This window comes from Sinocyclocheilus rhinocerous, unplaced genomic scaffold, assembly GCF_001515625.1.
Source record: "Sinocyclocheilus rhinocerous isolate Xijiao unplaced genomic scaffold, SAMN03320098_v1.1 scaffold1238, whole genome shotgun sequence".
NCBI classification, from domain to species: domain Eukaryota; kingdom Metazoa; phylum Chordata; class Actinopteri; order Cypriniformes; family Cyprinidae; genus Sinocyclocheilus; species Sinocyclocheilus rhinocerous.
In genome coordinates this window covers 1,237,070-1,255,028 of record NW_015662954.1, presented here as the reverse complement: position 1 = coordinate 1,255,028, position 17,959 = coordinate 1,237,070, and the positions used below count along the sequence as shown (strand labels likewise).

At 37.4% G+C, this 17,959-nt stretch overlaps 1 protein-coding gene across 1 annotated transcript in view; it reads right to left on the bottom strand.

Moving 5' to 3' along the window:
* Positions 1-3,078: 3,078 nt before the first annotated feature.
* Positions 3,079-17,959, bottom strand: part of LOC107728578 (voltage-dependent calcium channel beta subunit-associated regulatory protein-like) — a 22,147-nt gene continuing 7,266 nt past the window's right edge. Inside the window, exons 4-11 of the mRNA XM_016538801.1 lie at positions 17,555-17,634; positions 16,948-17,129; positions 16,860-16,890; positions 15,734-15,843; positions 12,813-12,965; positions 12,420-12,654; positions 7,839-8,028; positions 3,079-6,447 (exon numbers count right to left, since the gene is read on the bottom strand). Coding sequence (XP_016394287.1) covers positions 5,010-6,447; positions 7,839-8,028; positions 12,420-12,654; positions 12,813-12,965; positions 15,734-15,843; positions 16,860-16,890; positions 16,948-17,129; positions 17,555-17,634 — 2,419 coding nt within the window. The 3' untranslated portion in view covers positions 3,079-5,009. The remainder of the gene's footprint in view (positions 6,448-7,838; positions 8,029-12,419; positions 12,655-12,812; positions 12,966-15,733; positions 15,844-16,859; positions 16,891-16,947; positions 17,130-17,554; positions 17,635-17,959) is intronic.

The following is a 17,959-nucleotide window of genomic DNA, read 5'->3' as shown; positions in this document are numbered from 1 at the left end:
TTACCAAGGCAATGACTGTCACATTTGTATTACATTCCAAAGAGCTCCGTTATCAGCACCACAGTGGAAAATGAAACCGTATCCGTGCAGACTGGCCCGGATCGGCACAGAATGGAACGGTTAAGCAAAGAGAACCATTCGGCCCGATAGTGGAAAAGCGGCTTACGTTTCATACCAGTAGTAACCTGCTCTATCTTGTCTGTCGGCGTGTAATGTCAGTTAGCTGGAGGGTACAAAGAGAAATGAAAAAGTTTTTAAAATCATAGCGCAGTCTCTAGCAGAGAAGGGCATTTTAAAAAGTTCCAAACAGTGCCGGGAAAAAATTAAAAAGCTTAAACATACATATCGCTGTTTACATTACACTTGCTTTACCAACCCTGTTGAAAAAACCAGCATATGCTGGTTAGGTATGTTTTGAAGCTGGGATGCTGATTTGAGCTGGTCCTTTGCTGGTTTAAGCTGGTCCTTTGCTGGTTTATGCTGGTCCTTTGCTGGTTTATGCTGGTTTATGCTGGTCTTAAGCTGGTCGGACCAGTTTAGGACCAGCACATGACCAGCTAAGGACCAGCATAAACCAGCAAAGGACCAGCATAAACCAGCAAAGGACCAGCATAAACCAGCAAAGGACCAGCATAAACCAGCAAAGGACCAGCATAAACCAGCAAAGGACCAGCATAAACCAGCAAAGGACCAGCTTAAACCAGCAAAGGACCAGCATAAACCAGCAAAGGACCAGCATAAACCAGCAAAGGACCAGCATAAACCAGCAAAGGACCAGCATAAACCAGCAAAGGACCAGCATAAACCAGCAAAGGACCAGCATAAACCAGCAAAGGACCAGCATAAACCAGCAAAGGACCAGCATAAACCAGCAAAGGACCAGCATAAACCAGCAAAGGACCAGCATAAACCAGCAAAGGACCAGCATAAACCAGCAAAGGACCAGCATAAACCAGCAAAGGACCAGCATAAACCAGCAAAGGACCAGCATAAACCAGCAAAGGACCAGCATAAACCAGCAAAGGACCAGCATAAACCAGCAAAGGACCAGCATAAACCAGCAAAGGACCAGCATAAACCAGCAAAGGACCAGCATAAACCAGCAAAGGACCAGCTTAAACCAGCAAAGGACCAGCATAAACCAGTAACTAAAGGGGGGGGGGGGGCTTTGCGAAGGGTCAATTACGAGTATGTCGTGTTCAAGTGCTTTGTTCCTGAAAGAACAAAAATCATTGAGTGCGGCAGGTTTGTTCTTACCTTTGTCTTGGGGAAATATTATTAAAGCCAAAATGTATCCAAGATATTTAGTCAAAATCCAATGGATTGTGAATAAAATGTAGTGTCCCATTAATTGACAACCATATAAACATACCCACTCCATTGTATACATTCACTCCGCTATCTAGATAGGCAGCTTTCTGACGATTGCAGAACTTAGTTTAAATAAATGCTTTTTTTGCGATGGGAAATACATACAAAATGCATTAGGCTACGTAGTTATATACCTAAATAAACTTGAGAGGGCTTCATGTCCAATTTCTGACTAGAAAACGTATCAATCTCATTAGGAATATTTTTTGTTTGGCAAATATCTTCCCTCACCACAGTTATCAATTATTCTGTGTATGCATAAGTTTTGACGTCAAATTGAATTGTGATCAAACATATGGTCCCCAGTGGAGAAATGAAGCCGGTGACCATCCATAGAGTTGGTCATCTTCAATTCAGATGAGGAACATTCAGTACAGCAGAGGGACATTAATAAATAGGATGTGTCAGTGGTCTTTGTTTGTGCCATCGCGCAAATGATTGGTAGCCACTATCACAAGCGTAAAGGCCCTTTCCCATTCTCCCTGGTTACCTGGGGTTGCTATTGACTTAGAATCATAATAACTGTACAGCCATCTTTAATTTATTAGCTTGGCTGATATGAATATTTGATGTTCCCAAAGGGATATTTCAGCACCTAAGATGGAGAATGGCAGGGTAGAACATAGACAGGTGCTGATAACGGTTTGCCTGAGCGAGCCGACAATCTCTTGATCTTGAGATGAAAAAATGAAAAGGACTTGGGCAAAGGTATAATGCATCATTCTTTATTGACTAGTTGGAAAAACATAACATGAAAATAAATGTTTAGATTGGTTGGTCCCTCAAGGCTCAGTAGATCTAGAACAAAGAGATCCAGGTAAACAAAAACGTTCAGAAAGCTTGCCTCGCTTTCTCTTTTTAGTTTTTTTAGACTGAGTAATTAGTCAAGCAGATTTTTACAGATTTTTTTCTTTTCTACATGGAAATTTGCACATAAATATATTTTCTCTTTCATCGAAATATAGTCAGCAATAGAAATAATCCTTTTTGTCCATGGAAATATGGCAAAAAATCTCAAGTCAGCAAAGCAGAACTTCTAAAATAACAGACTCCTTAAAATACTTTACAATATTTTAATACCAAGTCTACTTCTTTTCATTCTCAGAGTCACACGAAAAATATCTGTCATTTGGTGCTTCATTTTGGATCTGCTAAACAATAATTTGTCATCACATGCAAATCTATACACAGTAATCCATCAACCGACAGCTATTTGATTGTGCACATACTGTATCACCAAAAGGTCCCAACTAGGTTTATGTCAAATCCAAGACATAGACTATTCTAGTGCCTGCACTGGGACCTCATTGTGCTTATATACAATTCTACTTTCCTTTGTACAGATTTCACTGTCCATGACATGTTATGGATTACATGGATTACAGTTAATCAAAACCAAGGACCGGATTTGTACTCGCTAACACAGGTGTACATGTATTTGACAATGCAATGCAAGTACCATGTTTCAGATTTCTATTTATGCAATGCAATAACAGCTTTTTGTTTTCTTTTTCAGTTTTTTAATAATCTCTGTACGGTAATTCGGCCTATTCAATTATGTACAAACTAGGAGATAAGAAATAAGTGCTCTACTGAGATCTGGCCATAACAATTGCTTACTTAATGTTACGGTTCATCCAAAAATGGAAATTCTGGCATCATTTATTCCAAACATGTATGACTGCCTTTCATGTGTTGGACACAAAAGATGATATTTTGAATAATTTTTCAACTGTTTTTGCTCATGCAATGAAAGTCAAACAACAATGTTTGGACCCCACAGACTTTCACTGTATGGACTTTTTTCTTGGGTGAACTATCCCATTAAATGTTAAACACACAGGAAGGCACCATATTAATCATGTGAGATGGTCAGTACATTTCAAACAATCACCCTAAAAGGCCACAAAACAATGTGAGCCTTCACAGACAAGGCCTGTGGATGCTACCCAAGGTTTTTCTTCATTACATCAAGAGCCATATCACCAATGGCCTTTTCGCTCAGATTTCACAAAGATAGACTTTCCAACACATCACAATTGAGAATCCACCAAAGACAACCTTTTGTTTGCATGCTTCCAAGAAGATCAAACCCATAATGATCAATACAGAACGCAACCCATACTGTGAGCTGACAGACAGGAATACTAGAATCCCATTTTATTGGAATAAGTCAAATCAACGTGAATGGTGGCATTTGTACCGAGATTCAACAGTTGCTTATGCTGGGCAGTGGGATTTGCTTTAAATTATTTTAAATAACGCTTCTGTCCAAAGGCAGCATGTGCAGTCATCCACCTCTAGGGATTCTTGTCTTGGTAATTTTCACATAAAAGTAATGTTAACGAACACACAGAGCTCATTTCGGGAAATACATGCAAGAAAAGGCATGACCTTCTCACAATGAAATTCTTAAAAATTTCTCAGGCCTGATTCAAACCCTTGGAGAGGCATATCTGTGATCATTATTTTGCAGGACTGTCTTTTCTTTCCCCGTTTTCCCAACTGTTGCTTACAGTGTTTTAATGTTTTATCTTGGTAATACCTGACAACAGTTTGGCACTGTATACTCAAAAATCATTCTGTCTTTTTCTCATTCTCGCAGATATGATCAACGATACAGAACAAATGATACACTTAAAAGATGAAAAGCACAATAATAATAATAATAATTCAATGGTCATAAAATTACAGTATCTCACAAAGAGGCAGTTTTAGCCATTCAGTATTCAATGGTAAAATAACACTATTAAATGACAAGGACACTTAATAATGGATTGCAAACGTGTTGGTGGGGAACAAGCTAACACGGCTAGTGATGTAGTGCAGTGCAACTAATCCCATTTTATTTAACCCAAATTATAAACACTGTGAACTTAAAAGGGAAAAGACTTATGTTTGCTTAGGAACTGGCCCAGTGCCATGGTGTTTCAGATATGCTGTTGTTTTTGAAATACGAGTTATGTGACGTAATTAGACATGTCTACCCATACAAGGAAATTTCTAAAGTTTATTCCAATTATGATTTATAATTTATAGCATTTTTTTTTCTAAAATCTTAAAGCAGGTTCAACCACACAACAAAATCCCAGATGCTAATAATAAGTAGTACTGAGTATTTTACAACTTCAGAAACAAAACATAATAACCGAATGGAGGGCTAGCTTGTACATTTAAAAACAAGTAAAAGAAAATAATATTGATTTGGGTCATGAACAGACATCCGGATAGGCAACATTGCAATATAAGTCATGCAATTACAAATATAATCAATCTTTAATCTAATAGCACCCAATTTCACAGTGGATTACCTAGTGCAGAGAAAATATTGGCTTTTGAAGTCAACAAGTAGCTAAATGGAGAGCTATAATAACAGACTTTGACATTTCATTTGTTTAAGACTTGGTGCATTGAGCAACATGAGGTATGAGCCTTAATTGCCATTTATTTAACACTGAGCATGGAAGAAATGTCTCTACACCACTGGTCTAGGACATAATGAGAATGATTTCAATGCCATTTAAATGACCAAAGCAAACCTGTTCCAATGTCCAATGTCAGAGCCAATGTCGATCAAAACTTTGGACCTGTAGTTGCCGCGAAGTGTTCTTGCACGAGGAGATGAAGGGAGCCACATGCTACACTGGACTGTGATCGGGCGATGTGTAGGTCACAGTCACTGCACTACACTCGGGCGGTTCCCTGGTCCTGCGGAGATCCGAGTACAGCCGCTCTTCGAGTGTTGCCGCTAGCTTGTCTCTCAGCTCTTCTGTGATTGTCTGTGGGCCATAGCTTGTACATTTGGGTGTATGTTCATCAGGAGGCTCAGGCGGTGGCAATGTTTGCCTAGAGTTCTCCCGGCCCAGCGATTGCTCTCCAGCAATGTCAGTCATTGGAGGGAGCTGCGATGCCTCAAGGGCTTCCTTTTCATTGATGGTTCCGCTGCTTTCGGTGCTGGAAGATATTCTTATCTTGTCGGGATCCACATCAGTAGCGGTATCCTGATCTGCCTTGGGTGTCTCGGGTGTACTGGTTGCACCTTTCCTGCTCTCTTCGTCAGGTGCACTAATGATTCGTGGGAGCGTGCTGTGGTAGCTAGTCTCTAGAGGGTAGTTGACAGTTTCGCCGCGTCGGAGAGGAGTGCGGTACCGGTCAAAAGAGGATTGGAAGCGCTGGCCGGGGTCGCTGTACTGTTTGGAGCGCTGCCACTGCTTACGCAGGTGCACCCGGGAACGATGCTTGGAGCGCAGCGGAGACTCCTGCTGATCGAACTGCGGGTCGTGCCGCAAAAACTCGTGGAAAAGTGCGTCGGTTTTCTCATCGATGCTGTAGTCACGCCGGGAAAGGACGGGGGGATGAGGTTGAACGTCGTGTTGAGTGAACATCTGGCTATAGGGGGACCACAGCATGGTGCTCTCGTCCGTTTCCACTCCATCCACACCGCCGCTGGCACCCGCGGGTTCCTCTTCGAGTTCTTCGTCGAAGATGTCCGTGTCGAAGCTCTCGCACACGGTCCCTTTGCGACCAGAACTGAAGAAGTGCCTGCGCTCCACGGCAGAGCCGTCCTTACTGCTACTGCTGCTACCAAACAGTCGCAACTCCTCGGGAGCACGCGAAGGTGCTTCTATCGAGGCATAACCGCTGTCCATTTGGAGCAGCTTGCGGTTTCCTGGCTCCCCGTCACTTCCCCTTTCAGAATCGACACTATCCTGTTTGCGACCTTTCTCCGATCCCTCATCTAGAGGCAAGTCCGCATCCCCCTCCATCTCATCCCCAATATCCTGCGAGGGGTACCTAGGCAGCCCTCCCATCTCGGTCTTACCCCCTAAAGAGCACATGCTGTCTGCGTCACTACGGACGGAGTCTTTGTCGTTGTTGCTGCTCTGGTCGGACGCGACATACCGCTCAAGAGAGGCTCGAAGAGTCCAGATATCACGGTACAAGGTCTGAGGTTCTAAGCTCTGCTGATGGTAGCCCATTCCAAGACTCTCTTGCGGGGGCTCAGAGGTGAGGCCGATCACCCCGGGACCCATCGCTCTGCTGCAGCTGGGCTCCACCATCACCTCCACCTCTAACCTGAAGAACAGCACACATATGAAATCAGTCAAACTCGTTTTCTTAAGTATAGTCAGTATTTCTTTAGAGAATGCCGGAGTGTAGCACAACATCTGTTTTAGTGTGGGTTTGTCAAATAAATTTTATTTTTTTTAAATAAATTAAGTTTATTTTTAGTTTATCTTTGAGCCCAGATTCAGACATGTTTTAACTTTTATATATTTTTCATATTTTTACAATTTTTAAATAACATTTTTATAAAAATAATAAACCTAAAATTGCAATGCTCCAAATACAGTAAAAAACACAAAGCAATTTTTAAAATGACAATTTAAGTAGCACTGCTACAATCTTAGTTGTACAATACTGAAAACTAAGGTAAACTAGTCAACCTAACTAACTGACTAGTCTAAACTAGTTGAGTAGCTAACCACTGTAGACCATCCCTATTATATTATTTAATTAGAAAATGCCACAACATAGCACAACATCATGTTTTATGTCAGTGTAGGTCTACATTACTGGTCAACAGTGTGGGGATAGTAAGATTAGAGAAGTCTCTCATTAATTTGTTCAAAAATACAGAAAAAATAACTGGTTATCCATTTGAATAGATTTTAAATGTTTTTTTTTTCTTGTGGTGGCAAAGCTGAATTTTCAGTAGCCATTACTCCTGTCTTCAGCGACACAAGATTATTTAGAAATAATTCTAAAATACGCAAGAAACATTTCTTCTTTATCTATGTTGAAGTTGTCAAAAGTTGTGCTGCTTAATATTTTTATTTTTTTTATATTTTTTCAGGATTCTTCAGCATTTATGTGAAATAGAAATCTTTTGTATATTCTAAATGTATTTAATGTCACTTGGACCACTTTAATGCATCTTCGCTGAATAAAAGTGACCCCAAACGTTTGAATGGTAGTGTATGTCAAATATATTATGTTTGTTTATTTTCCCTTCTGTTAAAGCTTGGAGTCCAGATTCAGAGATGTTAAAACAGATGCCTCCATTAGTGCACAGATGGTTGTGACTCACTCTGTGATGGTTAATTTGAGAAGACCAGTACACAGCGACAGAAACAGGAAAGTCAGTTGTGATAGGTAAGCAAATATAAACAAATATACTAATGTTCATAAACATGTAAATTGTCCTTCTTGGCCCATTTTGCAAAACAAATGCTAACTGATGGCTAAAAATACCAAAAGGTACACCTGTGGTATTTACCCAAATTCAAGGAAACAACTTCCAAATCTAAAGCAAAGCTTTTTGCACTGTAAGCTGATGATGCCACGATAAGGCAATGCGATCAGCGCGCTGAGATCAGTCCAGCATGGAATGAGGTCTGCTGTATGAGGCGTGGTGAGGCAGATGGTTGCTATAGCGAATGCATGGGCGAGGCAATTAAAGATACCTGCCGAGGGAGGGTGGGGGTGTGGAAGGGGGGGAGAGAAAACGTGGACTAGGCCGGGTGGGGCAGTAGGTGACATCCTTGGTGCGAGCGATGTACTGGATGAGGTCGATGTGATGGCCATCATGCTCCTCCTGGTCCATGGTCTCGCTGGCTGCACGCTGCCGCTGGAACTGCCTCCGCTTGGGGGAACCTGTGGGGACAACGTGAATTTTGTGGCATCATCAATAGACTCACAAAGCAATTTTAAATGCTATAAGAAATAAAATTGACACATTTTAGGTTTAATTGTCAACAAATAATTGGTCCACCAAAACGAACCCTGTATTTGCAAACTGTAATCGCAAATTCCATCATTACCAACATAGTTCAATGAATTCTCAAAACCATATTTCCAGTAGATATTTGCAAACTGCATCACAAAGTTTTGTAGTTGGTACTACAACTCTAGACCTGTAGTTAGAACCATAGTTTCTTGTGTGCTATTAGCCAATTATGGTAACAACTTTTTATAATCCGTTACTTGCTCTTCCTCTCAAACTACTTTCATTTTCCACCTTAAAGGAATCATGACATGAGAAACCAAATTTCCCTTGATCTTTTGATACAGAAGAGGTCTTTGTATGGTTAATACATCCTGCAAGTTTCATAACTTAAAATCTCCTCATCATCAATAAAATGCATTCATGTAATAACTCAGAAAACGGCTCGTTTTAAATCTTATATGGGACATGGTGACATCAGCTAGACAGTCGTTTGCATAAATACTGCCTCCTGAGCAACACATCGACATAGGCCCTGCCCACTGGCATTCAGAAGCTAACGGTTTGACACTTGATCACGTGTCGTGTCGCGTCAAAAACAAATAGAAATTACAATCACTGCTGCTATCTTGTCTACACTGGATACAGTCAAATTCCCTTTAAGGTATTCTAGAGTCTTCGATACAGATGCGCGTTCATTTTCTGATATAGTCCGCGCGCTTGAGTCTGTCGTCAGGACAAATAAAGAGAAAGAACGTTTGCTTTGACGCGTTTGGTTTAAACAGCTCGTTCGGACTTTGGAGCATTTTGTTTTGTAAATGAGGCACAGTGTCATGGAGAGTTCACAAAGAAACATTTGTTGAAAAATGAAGCAGTATTAGATCTGACTGCAGCTGCATCAGTCTGTAAGTAAATTATTTCTAGTTGCTTGGTCTGGAAATTACAGTTTTATTTTGATTATGTTGTCATAACATGCAATAGCGAGGGGGCGTTGATATTGTTTCCGATGCAATGATGTTAGTCAGTCATAACAATGGCCGTTTACTGAGAAGCCTTAAAGGAACCGCTCATAAAACAGCCTGTTTCTGGGAGAGGTTCAGAATGAGGGTTGAAAATAATCATTTTTTCCACATATTTATTTATTTATTTTTATTATTATTATTCTTTTTTTTTGCAAAAACCTTTATTAACATTATAATTAAACCTCAAGGAACATATTAAAATAATTTTGAAAAAATCCATGTCATGACTCATGACCCCTTTAAACCACCGTTCCATTATATCCGATATTTGTGTACGATTGCCGCTTTTCGCCCCCTAGTCGCAGTTGCATTGAACTTTCAAATTGACCCTACGTAGGGAGTTTGATTGACAGGTGATCTGACCAATCATAATGCTGAATCTGCCATTTTTGTCCAACAAACAAATTAGACAGGAGAGTAGATTAACTTCAAATACGGTGTATTGATGTCTTTCCGTGGTTGAAACAAGATACCTTCTGATGTTCATTCATGCTTATTTCGCGCTATAACTAGTAAAGAGAAAGAGATGATTGGTTCACATGCCGCTTGAACTGAGGCGCTACAGCTATCTGTCACGACACATTAAAGGGCCACAAAATGGTATTTATTGTTTGAATTTCTTACAAAATGACAAAATTTGAAAGCTAAGACTATGTTTCATACCAGTAGTAACCTGCTCTATCTTGTCTGTTGGTATGTTGTCAGTTTCCTCTTTGCTCCTCGATGTATTTTTCACTACTTGAGAACATGGTGTGTGGAGTGAGAGTGGCAGTGCCATGGCTTGTTGGACATAGCAACAGTAACTAAGCATGGCAGGTCTTTGCGAAGGGTCAACTGGTCGTAAATCAGCCATTATCCTACACTTATTTATTGTGGTAAAATTAACGAAAAATTAATGTATGAATATATCCACGCACAAAAAAGACAGTCAAAACTATTGGTTTTATAGGGCTAAATTATGAAATAATTATTTCGAACATAATTATTCATAACAGTTCATTTTACAGAAATAGTGTTTAAATGACGTTTTAGTGGAAAAATATTGATAATTGTGACTTTGCTCTTCAATTCTCAATATGTTAATTCTCACTTATCACTGTGTTATCTCATAGTTTTGGTAAGAATCAAATCATATCCAGTCTGGTGGCTGAAATAGCTGATAGACAAATTACTTTGAGCAAACTCACATTTCGTCTGGCTCCATTTTGGTGTATAACTAGGGTTCTCATGAATTAAAATAATTATTTTATTTTAAAATATAAAATAAAAGTAATATAAAGATAATTGTAAAATAATGCATAAATAATAAATAAATATATAATTTGCCTCTAAATTTATTATTATTATTATTTTACCTTTATTTTTTTACCAAGAAAGATTAAAAACCTTGTTTTACAGGAGTGTCCTGGCCAAGATAGGTAGCCACATGTACACTTGTACAGATGTACACAAATCCAGTACAAATAAGACCAACATAACATATGGAACATGAAAAAACATTTACAATTCATTAACTCATCTTACAATTCTCGAATAATGGATTCCAACCTCTCCTCTTTTGCTTTCTAAATGTAGTACATTAGGTTTAATGCATTCAGAAAACATAATTAACATTATAACATGTATCTTATTTGTTACCCTGGGCATCCAACAGTGGAAATCTATTGAAGAGCATAGCTTTTATCATGACTGTATTGTTTCACAAACACTGAGCGTTTGGGACGCTCATTTTCGCTGTCTCTCATAAAAAAAATAAAAAAATAAAAAAAAGTTTGGAATGGAAGAGCCCTGCGTCAACCGGCCATCTGCTTGAGAGTGAGTCTTGGCACTCAGATACAGCAGCTTCGTCTTGGCTGAGAGAATATTCTATAGTCTGCTACACACACATGCACACACAAAAACCAAACCATTTCTCTGCTCCATGCTTCATGAAGGCACTAAAACTCTATTAAGGTCTTCAATCATTTTTCCAAGGTAATACACAATGCAGGGGCTAAATGAAAAGCAAAGAAACATTCAATATTGCTTTGCATCCCCTAAGGCTAGGAAACATCGCTTCACAGGTTCATAACACTGTCTGTACTTTCCGCAGCAGTGTTATCTCACTTCCTTTCATGCTGTCAGACCTGAGAGGATAAATCCAGAGATATTTACAGTAATACTTATATAATCAAACAGCAGCATTCTTATTAATCTATTCATTCATGTTTATTAATTCATTCAGTCCCATCAGCTACACCATGCACTTTTCTCATATTCAAAACATGAGGTAGAATAATATCACACCTGCACTATCAGAGGATTTTTGTCATGTCAATGCATTAGTATAATACAAAGGTGATAAAATTAAGAGAAGAAAATGAGATCGCTTTTTGCCACCAAATTCACATCATTGTTCAGTACATTTGAAGAACAAATGCCAACCACTACGCTCTGCAAAAACTTCTTTAATATACACTCCCATTCAAATGTTTGAGGTCAATAAGATTTTTTAAAATAAATTAATTCTTTTATTCAGCAGGGATGCATTCAATTGATCAAAAATGACAGTAAAAACATTTTTAATATTACAAAAGTTTTCAAATAAATGCTGTTCTTTTGAACTTTCTATTCATCAAAAAATATTTAGTTTTCAGGATTGATAATAATAAGAAATGTTTCTTGATAAAAGCAGCATATTAGAATGATTTCTGAAGGATCATGTGACTCTGAAGACTGAAGAGTAATGATGCTGAAAATTCAGCTTCACCATCACAGGAATAAATTACGCTTTAAAATATATTAAAATAGAAACATTGATTTTAAATTGTAATAATATTTCACAATATTACTGTTTTTGCTGTACTTTTGATCAAATAAATGCCCCAAAAGCCCAAAAAAATAACCCACATTTTTTAACGGCATTGTATGCTTAAGTACAATATTTAAATGTTAAATTCATTTTTTAATGATTTGTTTTATTAAAAATAATTAAATATTTTACAACTTCTAATTAAAAATGCACTGCTTTAAAAACAAAACAAAATACTCTAAAGCTAATTATAGATAAAGCACTGATAAAAATATCCAAATATCAAAAATATCTGGAAACTAAACTGTTTTAATCAGTATAGTCCATTAAAAAATGTAGTTGGCTTTATATTTAAGAAAAACATTTTTTAAACAACACGAAATAGCAATACCTCTATAAAATTCAAAATTCATCAGCACAGCCTGTTTATTTGTGATGAAACTAGCGCCCTACATTCACACCGGATGCTTTCTTTAATCTGCTGCCAGCTCCTGGATGTGTCACTGACCTCTCATGTCTAGACTTGAAGCTCTCTGGCTGCTGTCGAACTTCCACTTCTTAATCTTGAAGTAGGGACTTGCTCCCTCCAGGCTGGCGTGTCGGCGGAGCTTGGTGAAGAACTGCAGCATGGGGCCCTGTGGGGCCCCGCCAGAGGAGGACAGGGCCATGGATGAGGCCGACGCACACTCTCTACCGTTACCCATGATGCCTGTGCTCCTCCCGACTCCTCCTCTGACCTCCATCTGTTTGTGTTCGCAAGATTACATAAATGCAATACAATCGGATGATCTGCTATATGCATCCAGCATGTGTTTGTGACTCAAATTAACTTTGAGTTGTCCGTTTGCGTGGATTGTTGTGTGTATTGTGATGTGTCAGTGGGTGAGTGTGTGTGACTCACTAGACACGGGCTGGACAGCTCAGGACCGGCCGCTGTGATGCTCTCAAAGAACGTCGTGGCCACAGTGGAATTAAGAGCGTCGCCAGGAAGGGCAGAGCTGGGACTGAGACTCCGGCTGGTCAGGGCAGTCTGGGGCAGTGAAAATACTGGTGGCTGTGCACGTGACGAACACAATGGGCGGTTATTATTTGGGCAGTAATAAGAAACCTGATTAAACATGATGCCTGGTACAGATATAAAAATGTGTATTAAAGATTCAGACTCAATAGCTTTATTGAAGCAGCATTCTAACATCAAGTCCTAATCAGGGGTGCATTTCCTGTACAACAATGTAACTCGCTGATTAACCACCATAGTACGATGCATTGTTGTGGAAACAAACTAGCTAGTCACGACTATTTCCCGAACACAGTCGCATCTCCGTCGTTTGAACCACATTAGTTCGACATTGTTAATGACGTCACACGCGTGTGGTGGAGGAATAACTTCTGCTATTTAATCGATTAGGCCCCGATCAGACAGAACAGAGCTGTATTTTTGTAAGTTTTCTGATAATATGACAGTTTACTTAACAGCAAAAAACAAAGATTTTAGAGCGCTCGCGCTATAATCCTTTGATTAGACTGACAGGACAGCTGATTTGGTGTTGCCTAGCAACATAAACAAATGCAAAAAAACGCATTCGGTCTGATCGGGGCCTTAGACATCTCTAAAATGCTGCTGTATTGAACATGGCACCTGGTGCCTAATTTACAATTTTTTGTTCCCTGTCATTTTGCTTTATTTGATGTTTGATTCATCGCGGGTTCCCTCTTATGTCATACTCCGGGGTTCCGGGGTGCACATGCGCACTCGTCAAAAACGGCGCTTATAGAGGATGCAAAAAAAAACATAGATTAAAATGCATTTATATTTAGATAGAATGGAATATATAGATTGTACTGCATGTCGAGAGCTGTAGTTCCAACCACGTAAGTTTGCGACGCTGTTTGCGAATGTTCGTTTGAACTATGGTTTTAGGAAACACCGAATCGTTGAACCATGTTGATAACAACGGAACTTACATAACGTAGTTGGCTAACGTTGCTTTTGGGAAATGCACCCCTGGTGAGATGAAACATTTTTAAAATTTGACACCCAGTCAGGTTATATTTGATGTTTCTGTAACACTTCAGTATAGGGACCAATTCTCACTGTTAACTATAGTTGCTTATTAGCATTTCCATTATTAACAGATTGGCTGTTTATTAGTGGTTATAAAGCACATATTCTGCATGACCATATTCTACATCCTAATACCTAAACTTAACAACTACCTTACTAACTATTAATAAGCAGTAATTAGGTGTTTATTGAGGCAAAAGTTGTAGTTAATTGTTTGCTAATAGCGAGAATTGGACCTTAAAATAAAGTGTGACCAATGTTTCTTACCCACCTTATTCATCTATTTTCTGAGACTTCCGATTTATTAGTTGCTATAGTTAAACAACTTGCAGAATAACTATAATTAGAACAGTAAATGATACTTGCGCTACAAACCAGATTACAATTTTACAATAAATACTAAAATAAAATAGAATAGTAAATATATATATATATATTTAATAAAATAAAAACAGTATACGAAATGCCAGTTTGAATATTTTTGTTTTGTGCAGCTAAAAAAAGCTTGAAGCGAATGACACAAGAAGCCTCGCACATTCAAGTTTAAAAAGGTTGCTCTCTTACATTAAAAATAAGGTGGATATAGCTATGCAAGCAGAATTTTGGACCAATGAGATTTGACTGTGGGAGGGGCTACCTTATGGAATGACGCGATAGCAGAATGTTCGCAATACTGTGGATAATTTCTGTATCTTTTTCCAGCATGATGAAAGAACCAGCTACTATTTTAACCATTTTTTCTTAATATTTGATTATATTAGCAAAAGTTAATACATTTATAAACACAGTTTTCGATTTATTTCTAATCAATAATTGAGAAAACTAATTAAATTTAGGAAAATGCACTACTGTTGGACCGTTTGGGGTGTACTATTTTTTATGTTTTTGCAAGAAGTCTCTTATGCTAACCAAGGCGTTTATTTGATTAAAAATTACAGTAAAACCAGTAAAAATTCTGAAATATTATTACAATTTTAAATAACTGTTTTCTAATCGAATGTGTTTTAATATTTAATTTATTCCTGTGATCAAAGCTACATTTTCAGCATCATTACTCCAGTCTTCAGTGTCACATGATCCTTCAGAAATCATTCTAATATGCTGATTTGCTGCTCAAGAGACATTTTTTATTATTATTATTATCAGTTAAAAACAGTTGTGCTGGTTAATATTGTTTTTGTGGAAACTGATTAAAAAAGGTCAAAAGAAGAGCATTTATTTTAAATAAAAATATTTTGTAACATTATAAAGATTTTTACTTTCACCTTTTGAACAATTTATTGTGTTCTCGATGATAAAAGTATTAATTTCTTTCAAAAAACAAACTCTTACTAGTATAAATGATGTATACTGTTTCACATGCTATGTTTTTAGTAGTCAGTATATTTGTACAGTATATACTAGGTTAGAATAGTATTCTGAACACAACCGATTTCTTGTCATGGGTCACATCAATAACAGCTGCTTAGGTTAAAAAAAGGTACAATTTGTGAGATACAGTAGGATTTATCACTTGTCATCATGACATGGCTAAAGTAAAGTACAAGTAAAAGCTAACATGTTAAAACATTAATGACCCCAATATCTATAAATCCATTGCTCCACTGCATAAACGTCTCCTTACAACACCACATCACTTAACAAACTGACAATCCATCACAACCTCAGCGCTTTTAACTGACCCAGAAAAATACGATCTCCGCCCTTGTTATGACTGAAATCATATTCTCCTATTAGCAGAGCAATGTGGCTGTCACCTGAAAAATTGAGAGGCTGGATTTAGCGATGGGGCGCGTTGTCATGGCAATACTGTTCTCTGATGACTCACACTCGTGGATGGTGAGTATCGAAATACGACACATGTTGGCTGGATTTATCACTTCACACCACAAATATATCACGGGAATGTGTTGGCTGAAAGTGTCGTTTAGATAGTCGAAGATGAGTTATCTGTGCTGATAGTAGACAAATTGCATTGCGAAAAGTAGTCAACCAAAGAAACTGTCTTATCTGCATACTGCTTAAAAACAGATTTATGCATAACTCCTGTTTTAATAATAATTTGATATATATACATAAATCACAATTTTAATCATCTTATTCTTTTAGTTGTAATCAAAAAGTTATGTAATTTAACAAATTAATATTTAAAACAAATTTTTTTCTCTAATTATATACTGATTATATATTAAACACAAAGAAAAAGGTGATTAATATATATATAATATATTATATTGTTTTAATTTTGACAAATTTGAAAAAAAAATTCTTTAAAAAAATCTAATAATTTTTAGGTAATAATGTATGCATAGGTATTAAATACAAAATGCTTTTTTCAAATAGTTTTAGATGAAGTACATATCAAATTAAATATGTAATGCATTAAGTTCTTTTAAATTTTTTTTACATTTATATAAATATATACACATATTTAATTTTATATCTATTATATTGTTTTTATATTATAAAAAAATTATATATTATTCTTAAAATATCAAATGTAAAATGACAAATTAAAGAATAAGATTTTTATTAAATCATTAAATGCTAATCATTTAAATACTTTTTGATGTAGTATATCTCAAAATAAATGTGTGTGTGTGTGTGTATATATAAAATGTATTATATATATATTTTTTAACAATATTAATAATAATTCTTTATTACTTATTATGCATACATTTTTATGACCTTACAAATAAATAAATAAAGTACTTTCAAATATTCATTCATCAAATTACATGAATTTGTAAAGGTGCTTCGGATAATCAGATAATCAAGTTTTGTTAATTTTACCCAAAATATTGATGTTGACAAACGAGTTAATGCCCGTTATTCATCAACGGCTCATGCATCTGACAAGCCCAGATGTAAATGTAAAACGCATAGATAAATGAGTAATGAAAGCTGCAGTCTGCTGCGGCAGCGAGCGCTGTGAATAGGAGCGCTCTGTGTCTAGAGTGGGTGGTACGAGTGAGTGGGCGGCTGACCTTCGACCCTTCTCCTGTGTTTTCTTGCTGTGATCGAAGAGCGCTGCTTCGTTGAAGGACACCCGGCGGCCGGTTGTGCCCGTGGAGAGGAAACGCTCTGTCTCCATGTCGTGGGAGCTGGCTGCCGACAGGCAATCTGACTCATCGACGCGAATCGTAATCTCTGTGTGGGGAGAGACAGATTAGACCAGAGGACGGGTTTGTTTTTCGCATGATGCCCTCAGCTGATGTATGTGAGACTGTCACTTAAACTTGACCTTGACACTTTACCTGAAGCCATATGTAAATACACATGATTCTGTGTTTTTCTGTCAATATGGGGTGCTGTGTGTACATTAATGAGGAAAAAAAATTAACTTAAATGATTTTAGCAAATGGCTGCAATATAACAAAGAGTGAAAAATTTAAGGGGGTCTGAATACTTTCCGTACCCACTGTATGTGAGACTGTCACTTAAACTTGACCTTGACACTTTACCTGAAGCCATATGTAAATACACATGGAAATGCATTACATCTTTTCATAAATAAGTGTAACTGGGAGGTTGGCATGTAACATGGAATTTAACTTTTTTAAAGAAGTTCTTACCGTGCACTGGCTGGCCCTCCTCAATATAGCTGGTATTACTTTTCTCGGTGTCATCGCTAGCCCTGAGGCAAACAATTAACCTTCAATGCAAACACGTAACCAGTCAAATTCAAATTCATGTTCCTCTCATTCATAACATGCAGAACTGGGTCACTATCAAAATATGATGACAAACATGTTCCGGGACTTCACACATAAATGGAAAAAAAAAGGGGGAAAAAATTAATATAAAAGGCAGCATTCTATAATCAATTCTATTGTTCCACATCTTTTTACTGTTTTAATCACACTTTTTATTATTTTAATTTTGTATCAATTTATCCTTTTTTATATTGGATATTTTATATATTTTTTATATATAGTAAATAATATATTTAATGTAAAAAGAATGTTTCTATTTTGTTT